This window comes from Melospiza melodia, chromosome 2 (assembly GCF_035770615.1).
Source record: "Melospiza melodia melodia isolate bMelMel2 chromosome 2, bMelMel2.pri, whole genome shotgun sequence".
Taxonomy (NCBI): Eukaryota; Metazoa; Chordata; class Aves; order Passeriformes; family Passerellidae; genus Melospiza; species Melospiza melodia.
This window is the reverse complement of record NC_086195.1, coordinates 62206157-62225497: the sequence shown is the minus strand read 5'-3', so window position 1 is coordinate 62225497 and position 19341 is coordinate 62206157. Positions and strand designations below refer to the sequence as shown.

The following is a 19341-nucleotide window of genomic DNA, read 5'->3' as shown; positions in this document are numbered from 1 at the left end:
CAGCACTGACTTTGCTCAGAAAGGTATTTAAGTAAAACTCATCTCTCTTCTTAACAATTCCAGTCTCTTCTGTTAAAGCCATTTTTTGTCTGTAATTTCAGTGTGCTCCTATTCTGCTTTGAAGTGCCCTTAATGAAGTGATGAAGTTGCACTCTGGCCCAGGTTTGGAGGAAAATAAGAGTTTCCCTAAATTTGTACATTGTATTCTATTCACTTATTTAATTCCTCTGGAAACTGCTTTATCAACAGATGGAGTTGCTGCATTCATTGGAATAACAATGCAAAAGCAAAGCTCAGGCTCTGAAACTTGTGTGTAATCTTGAGTGGCTGCTTCCAGCTCTCTTCCCCGACCTCTGCTGGAGGGCCTGGAAGGCACAGCTGGAAGTGAACTGCTACCAGAAGTGCAGCCTTCATCACTCCAGCCTCACCAGCAGCTGCAGAGGCTGGAAAACCTTTGCTGTACTTAAACTGCTGCAGCTGTTCTCCAAACCGTCTGGCTTTTATTGTTTTGTGTTTCTTCTCCTTCCTCATCCATCTGTTCAACACCAGATAACTGAGTTGTCCTTTACAGGGAAACTAACAGGTACTCCTGATCATTTGTGTTGTGCTTTCCCAAAGCTGTGCTGGTTCTACAGGCACTCCCATTCCCCTCACTGCATTCAGAACTTGGGTATTTATGGCACCTCTGTAATCACTCAGATGTGCTGTTGTCTCTAATTTGTTACTGGTACAACTACTTCAAGAACAGTTACCACACCAGGATCGAGTGAGTGAGTGGTCAGTCATTCACTTCATGTGGAACACTGGGATTGTTCTGTCTTTTCATCAGTTCTCTGTTCCTGTGAGGACATTATCTTCTGATCCTGCAGTATCTTGGATTACTTTAAAAAATCCCTGTCCAAAACCTCTTATGTGAAGTCCTTTTGAGAATCTACCGAACCAATCTTGTCAGATGAGCATTGTCATCAGTTTCTGGCAGTGTTGCTTTCCTTTCCATAGGGGTTCTCTAAATCTATTCAGTGTGTCTAATCCAGATGCTTTGTAAGGGACAAATGTCCTGCCTTGTGTTCTTTTCTCTTGCCCCTAAAGAGGCATCAATTCAAACAGATAATGGAATGGTTACTCTATCCCTCTCTTTTCATTCTGCCTCCTTCCCTCCTCCTCAGTGCTTTAACACTGTAAAAGCATTCACCTTTGCTGCCATTCTGCCCGAAGGCATTGTGGCACCACCAGCTGAAGCTCTCTAAACTGCTGAGTTGCCAGCTTTCTTTCACTCCCTTGAATGTACATGACCCATAGTCCAAGAAACTCCTGCACTGGGAAAGATACACTGACCTGTGTTCTGATTGCCTCTCAGCTGCTGGCTCACATCATACAGACTTAGGCCAGTACTGCTCGCTAATTATTGAACCCAGACCTGCACTACAGCCAAGAATTTAAATAATAAAAAAAAGTTTTAAAAAATTGCAAAGTTCTTGATTAAGACTATCTCAAAGCTGCAAAAACTTCTTGACTTGTCAAAAGAATGTCAAATTATCTATCCAATGTAAAGCTTTCCTTGCAAGCTCTTCATTTTTTTTAACCATCTTGCCATAAAATTGTAAATTTATATTCTCCAAGAGAAACAGGTAGGTTCTTGTTGTGTGTGATATTCACCTGTGGATTTTTGCCTGCTGCTGGATTCTTGCCACAGTATTTCAGATATTTAACCCTGTACTGGTATTGACCGCTTATGAACTCAGACACTGTAGATCACAACCTGCTTGTGTCAGAAGGTAAGCTTGGTTTTGCTGCTTTGGGTGGGGGTGTCTATTTAGTGAAAATCTTCACCAAAAAAGCACACTACCCTTTAGAAGAAAAATCTCCCCCCTCAGTTTATATTGGAATAAATTGATGGAGCAGTGGCATTTCAGATTTCACTTGTCTTCCAGTTTGGCTCTGTCATATCAGAACCAAAGATGATGAAAAGCAAAAAAGTGCATTTACATTCCTGCTTTGCACTTTCAAGCTGGTATTTATAGTAATGTTAGAATTCCTCTGCAAAAACAGCTTGGGCCTCAATTTTCTTCACAGCTCGCAAATGGGCTTTTCACTTAATGTCAGCTGCGAGGTTATTTTGCAAGTGGCAGCTATTCAAAACAAAAGGCTTTGGGTTATTGAACATCTGATTGCTGCTATGACTCATTTCAGCAGCAGCAGAGTTCTTGGACAATGCTTCAGAAACTTGTCCCTGCTCTATTATGTTGTACGAAGGCATATGGATACAAGATGCTTTCTCAGGGAAGCAGTTGAGCTGGAACTGGGAAGCTGCCTTATCAGGGATGATCACTGAATTTAGGTATTAGCAGGAAGCAAAAAGTGAGGTCGTGGGGAGTGGTTAATGACCTACAGTCCCTTATTTCCTAAACTCCGATTTAACTCATGAGGAAGATGGATGGAGCGCCTTCTTCCCAGTGCTAAACATGAGCAGTGCATGTGACAAAGTTAAGAAAAAATGTCCATTAAAGCATCACTCATGGCACAGAACAGCCACAGGACGTGGTTGGCTCCTCGTGGACAGCTCTATGTAGCAAACCTTTAGCCAGCCTTATCTCTTCTGGCCGCTCCGTCCCGGCTCGCTGAGTGCCGATGGCGCGGGGCAGCAGCTCGGGGCACGGACGCTGCTCTGCGCTGCTCAGGGCTCTCACAGCCCGCGGCTGCGCTCGGCCAAGGGCAGCGCTCGGGTCACTCACCCTGGCAGGACGGGATTGTTTCATCTGACAGCAACACGCACAAAATAACGAGCGGCGCTCTCTCACACGCGGTCCTTTCCCGGTGCCGGTGGTGCCGCTCAGCACCGACCCAACGCCGCAACCTTTCCTTTCCCGTCCCGTCCCGGCGCGGGCGCGGCCCCTTTAAGCGCTGCCGCCCGCCCCTCCGCGCGCCTCTTCCCGCTGCGCTCATTGGCCGCCCGGGACGCCGCTCCCCGCCAGTTCCTGTTTCGGCCACCTTACCTTGTTGACGCCAGTCTCTGCCTCTCTGCCCTCTGATTGGCCCGCGCCGCCAATGTTTGTGGCGCCCATTGGCCCGCGCCCGCTCCGCCCCGCCCAGTTGAGGGCGAGCGACGCCCCCTCCGGCCCTGCGCTTGTTGATTGGCCGCGAGAGCTGGCCCCGCGCGCGGTGATTGGCTGCGGCGCGAGCAGCAGGGTGGGCTGCACGGGCGGGCAGCGGCGCGGAGGCGGCGGCGGGGCTGGCGCGGGGTGTCCGCCCGCCGGAGGATGGTCCCGGCGCTGGGGCCGCCGCGCAGCGCGCCCGGCCCGACCGTGAGTGCCGGCCGGGGACCGGGGACGGGAGCGGCAGCGGGAGGAGAGGGGCCCGGAGCGGCCGCGGCAGCGGGACCGGGACGCCGCGCTGGGCCGGGGCCGCGCTCGCCCGGGATGCCGGTGGGGCCGGTGCCCCTTTGTCCGGCCCCGGTGTGCCCGGCCCGGCCCGGGCAGCGGCCGCGGGGCTGGGACGGGCCGGGGCGCAGCTGCAGAGCGCGGGCGGCCCGTGGCGGTGCGGCCCCGGCGGGCGCGGCGCGGTGGCGGTGCCCGGGCTCTGCTGCCCGGAGTGGAGCGGCTGCGGGCCGGGGCTGGGCTGGGGGAAAGTCGGGGGAACAGCGGCGAGGGCTTGGGGAGCGGCGTGGTTCCATGGCTTTGCGGTCTGGGCGCTGCGAGACAATCGAGCGTGAGCCCCCGATCGCGGAGTTCGCTCGGCAGGCAGCGAGAGGCGGGCGCTGCGCCGCATCCCGGCACCTTCCCGCATCCCGGCACCTTCCCGCATCCCGGCACCTTCCCGCATCCCGGCACCTTCCCGCATCCCTTCCCGCATCCCGAGCACCTTTCCACATCCCGGCCCCTTCCCGCATCCCGGCCCCTTCCCGCTCCGTGCATGGCGGCGGGGTGCTCGTGTCGAGTGCCACCCCCACGGGATGGGATCCCTACGGGCTCAGGGCATGCTGTGCCTCAGGGACAGCTTTCTTGCTTAGAATTCGGTCACTCGTGGCTAACGTTTCCCGTGTAGTAAGCTTGGTCTCCGAAGGAAGGAAGTCTGATGGATGTGTCTGTCTATTCCTTCTCTGCCTGCTAATTTTAGCTCTCCGGCCGATTTCGGTCGAATTTGCCATTAGCAGGGGCTTTAAAGAGTTGGAAGGCTTCGGTTTCGTGGGAATCAACATCGACAGGCACAGAAGTGTTTGTAGCTCACAGGTACTGCTCGCATTAAGGGCAGGACAGCTCAAATGCAGCTCCCTGTGACAGCTCAAATGAGCTGAGTCCATTGACATAGCTATAGCTGGATACAGCTGTGGCACGTGGTGCCCCTTGTCCAGGGGAGTCTGTAGGGAAAAATTGGAAGTAAGGCAAAGAAAAAGGGAGCAGTGATGTGTTGAGTTTCTGCCCATAAGTACAAAAATCACAAAACTGTGTTTTTGCTTTTCACATAAAATCTTGGACTTCTATTAGACTTCACCTAGACATGCAATTATTAAGCACTTCTAGCAGAGATAATGATGGCACAGTTAAGCATCCTGAAGTCAGGTGATGTAGCAGCTTGTTTTAGAGGCATGATTTTCGCTTTACTTTTAATATACAAGTCATTGGGACCATCTTATTTATGTGACTGTGTTATGTAGCACTTCAAACAACTGCAGAGCCTTGTTCATTGCTCGTGAACTGTGTGCAGTAATCAGAGAAATGAGAAAGAAGAAACTTCCTATGAAACTTCCTTTTTATTAGAAAGATCTTGAACCTTTAATTTTTGATTTTCAATTAGTGCCATAACAATAACTCAGAGGTACATTTTGGGATGAAATACATTTGACAACTGAAAATAAGTTTGCCACTGAATGGGAAATAAGCTTAGAAAATGCTCATGTTGTGAGCATGATTTTTAAGGTGCTTGTGTTCAAAATGTCACATCAAGTATGTGAAACAGTGCAAGAACATTGCAGATTTTGAAGTGTTTGGAAATTACTTATTCCCTTAGGTTGTGGATACATGGGAAGATTTTAACGGAGTAGATGAAAAAAGGTGGTGGATCCTGGAGGAGTCTGGCAGCTGCACAGAGATAATTAGGATGTAAGTTTTTGGCAGTGGCTCAGCTGCTTTGATGTCTGGTGTTTGAAGCAGCGTTCTGAGGAGCTGGCCAGGGACACGCTAAGGGACTGGCCCTGGAGTGGCCCTGTGACACGGCTGGCCCGGCTGCTGTGTGCATGGTGGGCTCCTGTTTGTAGCTGAAGTTCAGCTGTGCTCTGAAATGTCAGAGACACCTTGGGAGCAAGAGGGCAAAGATTCTGTGAATGTGTTCTGCTGGCTGAGCTACTCCAGCTGTTCTTCTCCTCTGCTCTTCTTAGTGAATGTGGGGGATGCTCCTGACTCTTTTTAGGCAGAGGAGTTACAGAGGAGCTTTTCTGAGCAGTGTTTGGTTGTTGATGGCTTCTCCCCATGTGCTGAAGTTGTAAGAACACCTCAGGCTTCCACATATTGAAGTATAATGAATTAGGCTGCAGAGAGATTTGGGATGGTGCATCCCAAGTGTTTAAGCACGCTTTTAATTTGCAAAGTGCCTTGATGCAAAGTGTGTGACGCTGTAACCAAGGATGTCCCCCTTGGATCTGGATTAATACAATGTATGAGTTGAAGCTGGGTGCTGCAGAAAGAAATAGACATGCGAGGAAGTGAAGGGCTGGGACATGCTGAATTTGACAAGAGTCATTCTGTGGTTTAATTTTTAAGGTCTTGAAAATAACTTTGTAAGTGCCACCTGGCTGGGGGGAGGTATAAGAAGCATAGCATTTGATACAAAGGGTTTCCCAATGAATCGTGGTTGGTTGTGTCACAAGAACTTGTGAAAAGTGCCACAGAGTCTGTGCCACTTTGAAGGACAGTGACACCTTTCCAAATAGGAAAACATGTTCCTGAGGGATTTCATTTGATTAAAGGAATCACAAACACAACTAAGATGAAGAATTATAAAATGACTGGCAATACTGTGGGTGGACAGTCCATCAGGAGGCAAGTACACTTCTTCAGAGCCCTGAGATTTATAACTGGAGTTGTTACAAAAAGATTAGGAACACTAAAGCTGTTAGATTGTATGCATGCACACATTTACACATCCATTTTCATTTAAAAACCTGGGTTGTATACACAGCTTCACTGACATTTCCATCAGGGACATGGCTCAGTAGTGTTATTTAATTGAAAACTGTCTCATCTGGAACTCTGCACTGTGATATGTATTCAATTTTAGTAACTCAAGCAGTGTTTGAGTTATTTCAGATTACAGCAAAACACGTAAAGGTCTCAGCTCCTTGATTAGGAAATGTTGTGCAGTTTATGTAATGCTGACCTAACTTGGTGTTTAAAATGCAATTCCAGCCTTTATGGGTGGATATAATGTATCCAAGTGTACTTTGGTTTGCCACCCTACCAGTGTAGTGCCGTTGTCATGCTTGGAGTAAGCACAGAGGAGGTTCTGCTGTGTGCACAAGATTGCCAAATTGTGTGTAAACTGGGCTTGTTTCCTGTGTGAAAAGCCATGGCTTTAGTCCTCCAAGGTGAATGAGTTCCTTTTGCAGCCATGACCCGCGATAGCAATCTCTTACATCCATTGTAAGAGATGCCATTGTGGCTCAGATAAGAAGAAAGCACTGGGCTGCTGAAAATGTTCCATGCTTCCTGGTAACCAGTGCCTTTCTCACTCAGTTCCCTGAGCTTCTGTCAGGTTAACTGACCAGCGTGAAAACCATGAATTGCAATCAGCTCCATCTGAAAGCACATCTCAGTCATGCCGGTATTCTGGTACCTGAATGGGTTCTTTGGGTCCATCTCTAGTGAGGCTGGAATGATCCAAGTATGGAGCTATTAGCTTTTAGGTCTCAATCCAGGTTCCTCAGAAACTATGATCCATTTTTCCAGCTTCTGGTATGGTGGGCAATGCCATGAAAATATTATAGAAAATATTGCCCATTAGCCTGCTGACACAGTTAATAGAAGTGTAAGGGTTTTATGGGGAGAGGAGAGCTTAAAGATTTGTTTATTCTTCAAGTAACTGAAGTTCAGGTGAAAATAATACTGTCCATTTGGGGTGTCTGTCTACATCTGTAGTCTGTAATGTGGGACTCCAGGGACAATTCATTCCAGCCCTCCACCCTTGAAGCTGGACTCTGCTTTGCTTTCATGCATCAGTGAAGCTGTTAGCTAGAAATTGAACAGAGTTCTTGTACAAAGCTTCATGCTGCAGCTCTTCTTGCTCATCTACTCCAGTAGTAAAATGGAGCTCCAAATCAGGAACATATTTTTTCCACTATTGGAGTATCCCTAATATCCAGAGATGGTTTAATTCAGGAATGTTCAAATATTGTGCATCAATAGGTTAAATCCCTCCTGATTCCATGTAAGTCTCTCACCTGCTGGAAATTTTGGGACTTCTTGTGTAATTGGAGAAGCTTAGCTAGTTTTGGCATCATCTTGGGTCATAGTTTCACAAGTATTAAGCCAGCACTGTCACCATGAGAAGCAATCTTGTTGTTTCAGTGTACTTATTTGGGATTGTGGGGTGTCTCTGTGATCCTTTTGCAAAGTCAGTTTTAAGCTGCAGTGGTGTTCTCATCTGGCCTGCTGGGTTAGGAGTGCCAGTGAGCCAGGGGAGAGGCTGCATCTCTCAGCATTACTTTGAAGGAGTTGGGGCAGCAGGGGATGATAATCATCACAGGTACTTTCCCATTATTGCTTGGAGAAATGGGCTGATAGGAGTTTCATGCAGCTCAACAAGAGCAAAATCCTGCACTTGGGGAAGGACAGATCAGTCCACCAATATGCAGTGGGGGCCATGCAGCTGGAAAGCACCTTGGCAGAAAAGGACCTGGTGGACACCAAGCTGAACCTGACCCCACAAAGTGTCCTTGTGGCACAGGTGCTGAATGGGCTCCATTTGATACAGGAGTGTCAGCTTAGGGAGGTGATCCTTCCTCTGCACTTGGCACTGGTGGGGCCACACCTGGCATCTGGTGTTGTTTTAGGTTCCCCAGTACAAGAAAGACTTGGATGTCCCACAGAGAGTCCATTGAGAGGCCACAGGGACAATTAAGGTACAGGAGCATCTCTTGTCTTGGGAGGCCAAGGGAGCTGTGATTGTTCAGCCTGGAGTAGAGAAAGCTGAGGGAGAATCCCACCTGTGGATTGTCTCAGGAGGATTTACAGTCCATCTCACTTTGTGGTTTTTCTGTTTTATTCTGGGCAGAATGGGAAGACCTTGTGTTTCCCAGCTTGGAAATATTAAGTGTATGAGCTATCCCTTGCTAAGGAATGCAATGGAGTTCTCCCACTCCTAGTTTCACTTTGAGGTACTTTTGCCAAGTCAGTCTTAGGTGGCAACAGGGAGGTGATTTCATACAGTTATAGAAGAAGACAGAGTAGAGGTAAGGCATTTTCATTTTATGGAATGATTTTTTAATGAAGTAAAACTTGCAGGATCATGGTCTGTCCCCTTTATCCATTCCTTTCAGACCTGTGCAAAGTAGTAACTTGGAAATCTGGTTTTAGTTTCTTCTCCATTGTCAGTGCTAAATTTCTATTGTAGTCTAATTTGCTTTTCCTAGTGCTTTCAGAACTGCTTATTCACCCCAGATAGTTCAGGTACAGTAATTCTCCTAAGCTAAATAAGTAGTTCCTAAAGTGGTAGAATTATTGAATTCAGGTTTTCTATGGATTTGCACCTAGTAGTTGCATTTTCTTGTGTCTAACATGCAATGATTTTTATTTTAAATTTCCTCTTTGAAAGTGTTATGAAAGTGTGCTTTCTTTCTCTGCTCATCTGGGCTCAAATAACTTTAGTTTAGACCTCTCTGTTAAATATAATTAAAATAATGTGCAGCTTTATCCCTGCCAATATTATTCAAAACTGTCAAACATCCAGATTGCAAGATGAGTCCTTTATTCCTGGAACTGAAGTAATTGCCCAGTACACCCACTTCATGAGTCCAAGGAAGAAAAACTCTGAAAAGCAAAGGTGTGATTGCATTGAGGTTGTGAAGGAGAGTGAGACTTCAGTCCACTAAAACCTCTTGTGAGTAGTCTGCCTATAAAATGTACATTGCAAAGTTGTGGAGATTTAGTTTGGTTTTTTTGGGTTTGGGGCAGAATGTGTGTGTGCTTGTTTTTAAAAGCTCATTGAAGTGTAAGTAGTGAGGTTCTTTCAAAAGCTTATACATAAAAATTGAAATTCTGGGTTTTTGTACCTTCTATCTCAGCCATTTTTGCCTTTGGCCCCGTTAAGATTCATAGGGAAATCCCTTAACTCTGGAAGGGCAGTGTTTGTAGCAGAATCTCAGGATTGATCTCTCCTGCATATTGTAGAGGAACTTTGTAGTGCAGGCCCATAGAATATTGCTTCCTATATCATGAAGCCTTGATGTGTTCTTGGTTTGTGTCAGATTTCTCAAACCCCAAGCCTATAAAATATTTAAGAACTTGACTGTATAATCCTTTGTACTGAATGACTCATATCTGAAAAGATGAATTAAAAATTTTGACACATAAACTCTGTGGATGCCCTGAACATTTTGGTTCTAGGATGATTTGCACTGCTTGTTAGTCAGGGTCCTCAGGAGAGAGCAGCAAGGCAGTTTGGCACATGTCAGAAAATGCCTTGATGCCTCCTTGGGACCTTGTGTGCTTTTATAAACAGACTCTGTGAGGATCCTTTGTAGCTGCAGAACAAAAAGAGCTCAGCTTAAAACCAAAGCAGTGAAGCAAAGAATACTGCTCTGGCTAAATCATTGTAGCCAAAATTAATGTTTTTGTGTTGTAATTCTAAACTGGTTGTCAGGCTCTGTGACGAGGTCCTGCTCTTTGGATGGAGATTTCATTTGGAGACAAGGTCACATGAGAAGGCAGAATTGGAGTGGCTCTGACAGGAGCAGGTTGGGCAGGGAAGCTGCAGATGCCCCATCCCTGGAAGTGTTCAAGGCCAGCCTGGATGAGGTTCTCAGCAACCTGGTCTGGTGGGAGGTGTCCCTGCCCATAGCAGGGGGGTGGAATGAGACAATTTTTAAGGTTCTGTGAGAGACAACTGCTCACTTTGAAAATTTAAAGGGGTTTATTAAACCTTAACAAAAATACATCAAAAGGACTACATAAGGAAAAATCTGCAATGCTGGAAACCGCCCCTCATGCATACCACATGGCTGGTTCACCTTCAGGATGGATGCTCAGTCTTTTGTACCCCTGGGGGTTGCATCTGCCAGCCGTGGCCCCTCCCAAAGTCTCAGTCAGCTCTTCTTTGCCATTTATCGGTGGAGACTGCTTTCCTGTGACTTGGTTGGAGGTCAGGTGTTGCCATGCTGCCCCCTAAGCACCAAGCTCTTCCATTCCCAGCTGCTCCATGCAAGGGGCACATGGCACAGCTTCTGTCCTAGACAGCCCTGGCTGTCTGATGGCAACAATACAGGGGGGAGAGGGGACTATGGGGAGAACAGAGGACATCTAAACCACAGTAACATAACTATACATCTCTGAGGCTTTTCTTAATATTCACACAGTAGTTATCTTTTAATTGTGAGAGCCAATCATCTCATTATCCATCTATAACAGTTCCTTCCAACCCAAACCATTTTGTGATTCTATGACTTACAGCTTCTACATTTTTCCAGTCAAGTCTGGAAAAGTCTTCAATGTTTCAAGTACAATTTTTATGTATGGATGGATTCTTGAGTTATAAATAACCATCCTGGTTACAGTATTCGGAGACCAGGATGAGTTGTATGTTTCAGCTGTTTTCAGGAAAATTGCTCCTTGTTCTTTAGGCAGCAAGGCGGGGCTCAGCAGCAGCTGCTCTTGCTCAGGAGCGAGTGGCAGAGCGCTCTCAGCCTCAGCCTGGTGCAGGCAGCCCTTGCCATCTGATCCAGGTAACCTCACCCTAACCCACACAGAGGTGATGACCTCTGTTCGGAGGAACTTGCCTGCAATTAATTCACTTTGTATCCACCATCAAAACACACTCGTGGCTCCTTTGTCAAGCACAGCATAATTGGATGTCTGTCTTCTCTTTTCAAAGTAGTTTGGTTTTGAGGTGTACCACGGATCATTGGAAGCCAGGGAGATGAGCGCTGCCTTGCAACATAGAGACAGTTCACACACTTTCTCACTTCCTTAGTGAAATTGGTATGTGGTAACTTGTGAATTTCAGCACAAGACATGGGATCAGGAGGATTTCCCTGGTCATTGCTTGATTTCCTAAAGAAAAGAGTGATGTTCCCCTTATTTTGATCTAAAGTAGCTGAAGGCTTTAGGTGAGAGCTCTGGTCTTTGTGATTGTGGTTTGTGCACTGGTTCCATAATTACAGCTTTTCAGCTCCCAAATTCCTGCTTCCCTGTAACAATTGCTCCAGCCCACAGGAGATGGTTCCTGTAGGCATCTTCCTTTACTTGCTGTTGTTTGCAGTGCCAAGATCATCTGCACAATGTGAGAGTGGCAGCTGCTCTCATCTGGGTGCAAAATGTGCAGAGATACTTCTCCTTAAATATTTTCCAGACCATAAACAGTGAGTGAGATACTTAATTCTGGGGATATGAGCTCTATCTCTGCCCCTTCTGTAAGGTTTTAAAAGAAATGATGTTTTACTTAGGAAGACTTGGGAAGGAACAACAGTAGATGAAGAAGAATAAATATGAGAGGTGGATCTTCAGGTGATTAGATCAGGAAGTTTCTTTTTATTTTTTTTTGTTTGGGTTTTTGGTTTTGGGGGTTTTTTTGGTTGGTTTCTTGGGTTTTTGTTTGTTGTGGTTTTTTTTTGTTGTTGTTGTTTTTTGTTTGTTTGTTTTGGTTTTTTGGTTTTTTTTTGTTTTCTTCTTATGAAGCTTTCTTAAGCAGATCTGGTCAGGATTTGTCAGAATGACCCTATACCTATGCTGTCCTAAAACTGCTTGTTACTGAATGGCCAGTGCAATTGCCATTGATATTTTGAAAATTACAAATGAAAGCAAAACCAATGTAGATATGAGGGAGTATCACTTGAGTAATTACCTTTTCTCTTCCTCCAATGCTATTACAAAAAAAAAAAAAAAAAAACCTAAACATTTTCTTTCTAGTTCTCTTGCATGTTCTTATATAAGAGCCTTACTAAAACTTAATTGCTTTAAGTCAGCAGGAGGAAAGATACTAATGTATTTGAGTTTAGATAATACAAACAAAAGAGACAGAATAAAAATATCTAAAAGCAGTGAAGTTTTCTTTCTATGTATTATTTGCAAGCACCTTAAAAAAAAAAAGTTGCCGCATGTAACAAGTTTGAGCTTCTTGGCTTTAGTTTTCTTTTCTTACCTTTTGCAGAAGCTCTGGGAGCAGTTTGGTTGGCCTGGGAAGGTCTCAGCTGGTTTGCATCAGGAATATGTTCCTCAGCACAAGGTGGCAGTGCCCCCTGAGCTGGTCAGCCTGCACACCCGTGCTGCAGAGCTGGTCACTGCCCCAGCTGTGTCCATGCCTCACCTGACCCCATCCTCCTCCTCTGCTCACTCCCAGGCTTTTGTGAACATCTGGGAACTTCATCTCTTTGAGGGGTTGCAGTTAAATCAGTCAGTGGGCCCAGCTGTGGTGAGGGAGTGCATTAAGGGTCACAGTAACAGGGAAATCCTGATTTCTTCCTGTCAGGAAAAATAGCCTTTTTCATTTTCCTCTCTGATAGTCTTCCCAGATTGCTTTGATAGGCCACAGTAGTTAATACACACAGGTAACAATCACAAAGGTTGGCTTTGAGTTACCTTTCCTGCAGCCATTTTATTAGGTAAATACAAAATTAGAATAGAGCCATTCCAAGGGGGAATAAAGAAAGGGCAGTAAATTTTGTCTCTTGATCTCAAGGTAAGTCCCTGATTAAAGCTAGCCTTCTTCTTAAACATGCATGGAAGACTGGAGAAGTGAGCTGCAGCAGTTGCTTGGATGAAGAAGACACTGTGTCAGGAAAAAAGCATTTGAGTGGTTCTTGTTTGTGCCTTGGAACTGACCTTAGCTTTACAGTAAGAGGTGTACATAACATTACATTGCATTCCTAACTACACAAGGTATACAAAACCTGTAAGAACTGAGACTGAAGCAGTGTCACAGCACGAGCTTGCTGAAGGAGATTCAGAGGAGGAAAGATTTGGACTGCTGGTAGGTTTGCAGAATATGTGTAGTTGCATATAAACATGATTCTTTCTGCCTGATGCAGAAGAATGGAATGGCTATACTATTGAGGGAGATTGTTTTGTACAGCCAAAGATAACATATTGGAATAATTATTTTCTTTTTAAAAATTAATGTTAAGTTTGGAAACAATTCCTAAATAAGGAGTGAAAAAATAATGCAAAAAAAAAAATCTAATAACTTTTTCTTGTATTTGCTGAATGCATGTTTTGAAGAAGAGATTTCATAAAATTTGCTAAATACTACCTGGAAAGATGGGTGGTATACAAGAAGATGTTTAAATAAATTGGTTTTCAGGTTTTATACCCTATGTTTCAGAACTATAGAAGAGCTTAAATTATGTTAAATTTAAATCTTCAGAACACAAAGCATCCTTTAATTTCTGAGGATGACATTGCATTAAATTAAAATCAATATTTTAGGTTGATGTTGTGAAAGCTGTTAACTACATAAAGCTTAAGGGAAGCTTGGTACTAAATAAATACAAATGATGAGTTACTGCTTCTTCATCTGTTTTCAGAATTTGGAGTTTGCTATATTTTCTCTGCAGATGGCATTCAGCTGAGTTAAGTGAGCATATTTCATAAGTGAACTTAAAATACATTTGTCTCTGAGCTTTTGAGGCAAGTACATGTCTTCTGCTTTAGAGAATCCATGAAGGGATCTTGATGAAGAAGCAGTACTTGATGTGGAAGAATTAAAGGGAAACCCTCTGTCAAAGCTCTGGTCATACAACACCTGAGGGGGAGAAATAGAGGCCATGTAAACATTCATCAGCCCTCAGAAATCTTCACCTAGGCACTATTTTTAATTTTTTAATTCACAAAGCCCATATTTTCAGCAGCCCTTGAGAAAACCTCCTCCCTGGTATTGCCAGCTTCAGCTGTTCTGTGGAATACCAGATAAAATGCAAAGGTTTCTGTCCTTACAGAATAAGAATGGGAAAAACCAGCTTCAGTTCAGATATTTCTCATAGGTGCAACCATTTCTCTTAGGTACAATCTATCAGTAGAAAGCCCAGAGTTTTATACAAGTGTTGTTTAACAAATTTAACCACCTCCTTTCAGTGGAGCTCACAATAAACTAATTTGTTCATTAGATAATGTGTACAGCCTTGCTTTTGCTGTCAGGACCACAAAAGTGAGAGCATTGATTGAGTGGTGAACTGAAAACCTTCACCTGAAGTAAATCCACAGTAAAGTGAAATTAGGGTAACAGTCATGGCATTCCTGTGCCATGTTTTCTATATGAAATGGGCTGCAGATCCCAGTGGAAATGAAACATATAAAATGCAGACTTTAAGTTTACATTTTTGAGGCTTATACACTCAGTGTGGCAGCAAATGGCTTGAAATACACAGGGAGCAGCATCACTTGGAAGAAGTTTACTGATATAATTTAAGAGAGAAAGGGCAGAGGAGGAAGAAAGAAGTAAGGTCTTTGACATATAATAAAGATTTTCTATTCTTTTTCAGGATCAAAAAATGGTTAGAAACTGTATTAATAAATAACAGCACAAATTTTCACTAGGGCCTTGTCTATCTTCCAGAATGCTACATATAATGAATTGCTGAATCATTTTGGCATCTGCTCAGCATGAAGAAATAAGGCAATTGGAATATTGTGTGTATCATGACTTTGGGAGATAGGGATGGCTGCTGTTAAGAAGAAGAACTGTGCTGAGAGGACACAGAAGAAGCCAAAATATAGGAGTAAGGAGAACTCATGTCAGGAAGGAGAAAGAGGTGCTCTGACTTAGGGCAGGGGGAGGATGGGGTTGTGAATGTGTTCCAGACTGTGCAGCTGGAGTCATAACAGCCATGTCTGTTCTGGGGAAGGGTATTTGTGGCTGGGTGCTTCTTTATGCCCTTACCTTCACACAGTTGTGCTTCATCTGTAGCCCTGCGTGGTAGCTAGCCATCTAAATCCACATTAATGCTTTCTGTGTTAAATACACTGCAATACAGAAATAGTCCTTTGGTTCTCAAGCTGTATACATTTGCACAATTTTAAAAATACCTTGCTTGGTGAATACATTAGTCTTTCAAAAATGCAAAGTCCACCAAAACTAAGGCCTCTTTTATCTGTTTGCTCTGATTTCCAGTATATTTGCAGTGGTTTCATAATGCCCAACAACAGACACATCAGCTCTGGCTTTATAGGTGGTGCAGAAATCAAGAAACAGGGTATGTGACTGCCGCATGATACAATCCAGCATCATCCTTTTCCTCAGCTTGTTTTAGAGCTTTGCTTTACCAGAGCTGTGTCCATGTGCTCACATCCTCACTAAACAGAAACAGTACTGGACACAGTAAATTAAATTACCCCTTTGCTCCTTGAGCAGTTATTTCACCTGCTGCACAAGGTGCTGCCTCGGTGTTGGATACATGAGTGCAGTGTCACCAGGCAGCTGCTCTGCTTCTCCTGTCCCTGCTGGAAGCCTTGATGGATTCAGGTTCTGCTGGGCTGCCTTGATGGATTCAGGTTCTGCTGGGCTGCCTTGATGGATTCAGGTTCTGCTGGGCTGCCTTGATGGATACAGGTTCTGCTGGGCTGCTTTGGCACACTGGAGCTGCTGAAAGGAGGTGTGCTGGCCCCAGTCACTCCCTGTACACCTGAACATCTCTCTGGTTGCCAACAGCATCCAAGATGGCTGGGCTCTAACCAGGTTTTGGTTTTTTATTATAATCAAAATCACTCACCTGCTAAGGTCTCCCAGTTAACCCTTTCCTCATCAGTGAATGCAGGTAGAATCAGTGAGTACTACTGACCATCACCAGCTGTACCCAGGAGGGATAAGTTAGAGATGCCTTGGGTGGGAAACTGCCTCTCCTGGCTTTCAGAGTTGTGTTTACTGACTGGGACAACATGGCATAACAACTGGATTACTCTTACTACATATAAACTCAAATAAATTTGTTAGTGAAGTAAGCTAATTGGGTTTAAAGGAGAAGAAATCTTGTTTTTAAGATGAGGTAACACAATTTATAAGAGTGTGCTGAAGTTGCACCACTGCTTTCTCCCACAATAAAAGACTGTTAACTCTGTCAGGTGTTTTTGTAATTTATGCAGGGGGTGGTCAGGTGAGCACAGAGGAAGCAAAGTCCATGGAGGGATATAAACAGAAAGTGATGTATTCCCATTGCTGGGCTGGAGAGGTTTGTGTTTAGGTAGGCTGTGTGTAACACCCAGTGGGGCAATGGAATGCTGTAACTCATCTCAGAGAGGATTGTGTCCAGTCTTGTGGTGGTGTGAACGCTGTTGTGTAGGTGGAGTTGAATTATGTTCCTGAAATCTTCAGGCACTTTGAGTTCCCTGAGCTGGATCTATTCATAGGTTGTTTCCTGTTTGCTTTATTTTATGGTTTGCCAACATCTCCCAAGTCTTCCCTGGAACACAGAAAGAATTTCAAGATTAGAGTGGTAACCAGCATCAGCCCTAATGTTTATCCTCCTCTAATTTTTCCTGAATGCACAACATTCAATTAACTTCTAGAGTATAAAGGCTGGAAAGCAGTATCTGAATTCAGTTCTGGGGCAATACAGATGATTTCTGTTAGTTTGACACACACAGGTGTGTGCACAGAGCACTTTGTGAAGCGTGTGCTTCAGTGCTTTGGGAGCTCCATAGGTGTCTGGCTTTCTGGTTTGCAAGGATATTATTTTGGGGGTTTGTTTTTGATGTCAGTGCCAGTAGTGGTAGGCTCAGTTTACATTAAGAACTGCTTGGTGTTTAAAGTTATATTAAAAACCACCTCCACTTCCTTGCAGTTCAAACAGACAGACAAAAAATACCCTAAAGATATGAAGCCAGTGAGCTTTTCAGGAGGAGCCAGAGAAAGGGGAAGCCACAAGGAGTTGGAGGGCCCATGGGAAGAGTTGCAATAACAGGTTGGTTGGTGAGAGACTGAAAGGAGCTGTGAAAGTGAATACAGAGCTCAGACACATCAAAAACAAGATCTGTTTTTTCCTGTTGTCATCTACAGTATACTTACGTTACTTGCTCTCTAAAATTCATTTCTCTGGTAGATATCTGTTCAACCATCATTAACTGAATCTCATATTTTGTGTATTTTTTAAAATTTGTTTGTCTAAATACAGGCTACCAGTCTGTTCAAGATGAGGACAAGTTAGATGCAATTCATTAGGCTGGTATACATAATTTTAATTTTAGCTGAATTATACATATCTGAGAGCTTAGAGGTGTCATTTTTGGTTGTTTTAAGGTGTACAGTAATTTAATGGCAAGTAAGTTTTGTAATCTGCTACATTAAGAGCACTCTAAATTTGTAGTTAATGAAATGTCCTCATTGTAGCTTGTTTTTTGCTTAACATTCATACCCTGTTTTGAACTGGGAATTGAATTCATATTCAGTGAGGAAGGGCTGATAAGAGAGAGTTCAGCTATTCCTCCTCCCATTTGAAAAGCAGTCATATTCTTAACAATTCTTCTTGTTTGCTGAAAGTGGTTGGGATTATAATAGTTTTTATATTTGAAGTAATTGAGGAAATGGAAACCAGTTCATCACAGACAGCTTTTGCAAAACATCTCGATAGGTAACGTGCTTAATTTTTAATGTCATAAAATCAGCTGCTCTGAGTCAAGGGCATGCACTTGTGCCTGCACTGTAACAGGGCCCTGTCCTTGTGGTCCTTGCAAAGCCATGTAAATGTCGTGGGCTGAGGATTCAGGAAAGTGCAGGAGTTGTTAATTCCTTCCCTGATGTTTCCTCAGGCTCTCTTCTCCGAAACCATGCCAGAGATGACAGAGAATGAGACACCTACTAAGAAGCAGCATCGGTGAGTTCCTGTGGGAAAGGGACTATTTCCTAGGCCTGTAGTCTGCAGTCATGTTGCAGTTACAAAGTTTCTAGCTAAAAGCTTGGCAATAAGGGTATGGACAGGAATTCTGTGTGCTCATCAGGGTTGATCCAAAAGTTTCTCTCCTGCCCTGTCTATGCCAAACTATTTGTTAAAGATACATCTACCTGGGTCACTTAGGCAAAACAGATTCTTTAATTGTTTCACTGACTATTCTGACGTGTGTAAAGTTGTGTTGCTGCCTCGGAGCACAGTCTGTATTTTTGTGGAGGCTCCTTTAGATATCAGGAGGTAACTACTAATTTTGACACGGTCATTTAGATCTCTCCCTTAACTCCCAGTGGAATCTGGATCTTACGTCTTAAATCTCTGCAGGAGCACAAACTATGCCTTGAGGTTGTACAGCAACACTATGACCAAACTTTGTAACAAAGTCACTCAGCACTCATTAGAACTGTTCCAGGGTTTTGTTCCTTTTTATTAACATGGGTCATCTGATACCTGATTGGTAAGGGGGTTCTTCAGTCCTTGGTTAAATGCAGCATTCATCTTACACTGGTTAACCATATAGGATATGATTTATGATCAGGAAAAGCTCAGAGAGAACACTGATTTTTCCCACAGAAGGTTTTTCAGTCTTTGCAGATTTTGCGACTCTTTCTTACCTAACGGAGTATTTTGTGTTCTGTAATGGTAATGTCAACCAAAGGACAGCTGGTCTGTCCAGTCCTTATGTTCTTGTGCATATTTAGTATTAATGATCATCTTTAAGCATTGTTTCTTAGCAGATGTCTCTGGGTCTGACCTGTAGCAGTAACATTACAGTCTCATAGTCCTTGTCTAAGTTACTGCACGCTATCTTTAGTGAGCTACCAGAAATCAGAATCAACTCAAAGCACAAAGGATAGATATACTGTGCCTCACAGTAATCACACATAACTGCCACATGTATCATGCATTCTTACCTCAGATTCCTTGTCACATGTGGACTGTTCTGTAACAGTCAAAAAGGACAGCAGAAGATGCTACTCTGCTTTTTGCATACCCTAGGAAACATCTAAACTGAGAATGTGCTGCAGGACAGAAGCTTTCTGAAATTGTTTTTTTCTGGAATTTTGCTTTTTCCAAAAAACATGTACTTTTCTTTACTGTACATCCTGGAAGTATTTGTCTTAGTGCATGTGTATAGTACATCTTATTTATATATGTAGACTTTGAAGATTTGAAATATATATATTTGAAATTTATTGACTGCCAGTAAAGCAATTTGGAGCATTGCACATTGATTGTTGTCACCAGTCCAATAGTCCAGGTGAACG

The 19341-nt window shown here is 43.9% G+C and overlaps 1 protein-coding gene across 3 annotated transcripts in view; it reads left to right on the top strand.

Moving 5' to 3' along the window:
* Nucleotides 1–3225: 3225 nt before the first annotated feature.
* The window catches only part of USF3 (upstream transcription factor family member 3), a 29957-nt gene continuing 13841 nt past the window's right edge, over nucleotides 3226–19341 (top strand). The window contains exons 1-2 of one of the 3 annotated variants that reach the window (XM_063148426.1): nucleotides 3226–3302; nucleotides 17937–18001. In XM_063148426.1, the coding sequence (XP_063004496.1) occupies nucleotides 3258–3302; nucleotides 17937–18001 (110 nt within the window). In that variant the 5' untranslated portion in view covers nucleotides 3226–3257. Of the gene's footprint in view, nucleotides 3303–15327; nucleotides 15389–17055; nucleotides 17093–17936; nucleotides 18002–19341 lie in introns of those variants that run through there. The other 2 variants (XM_063148428.1, XM_063148427.1) reach the window with 2 other exon arrangements.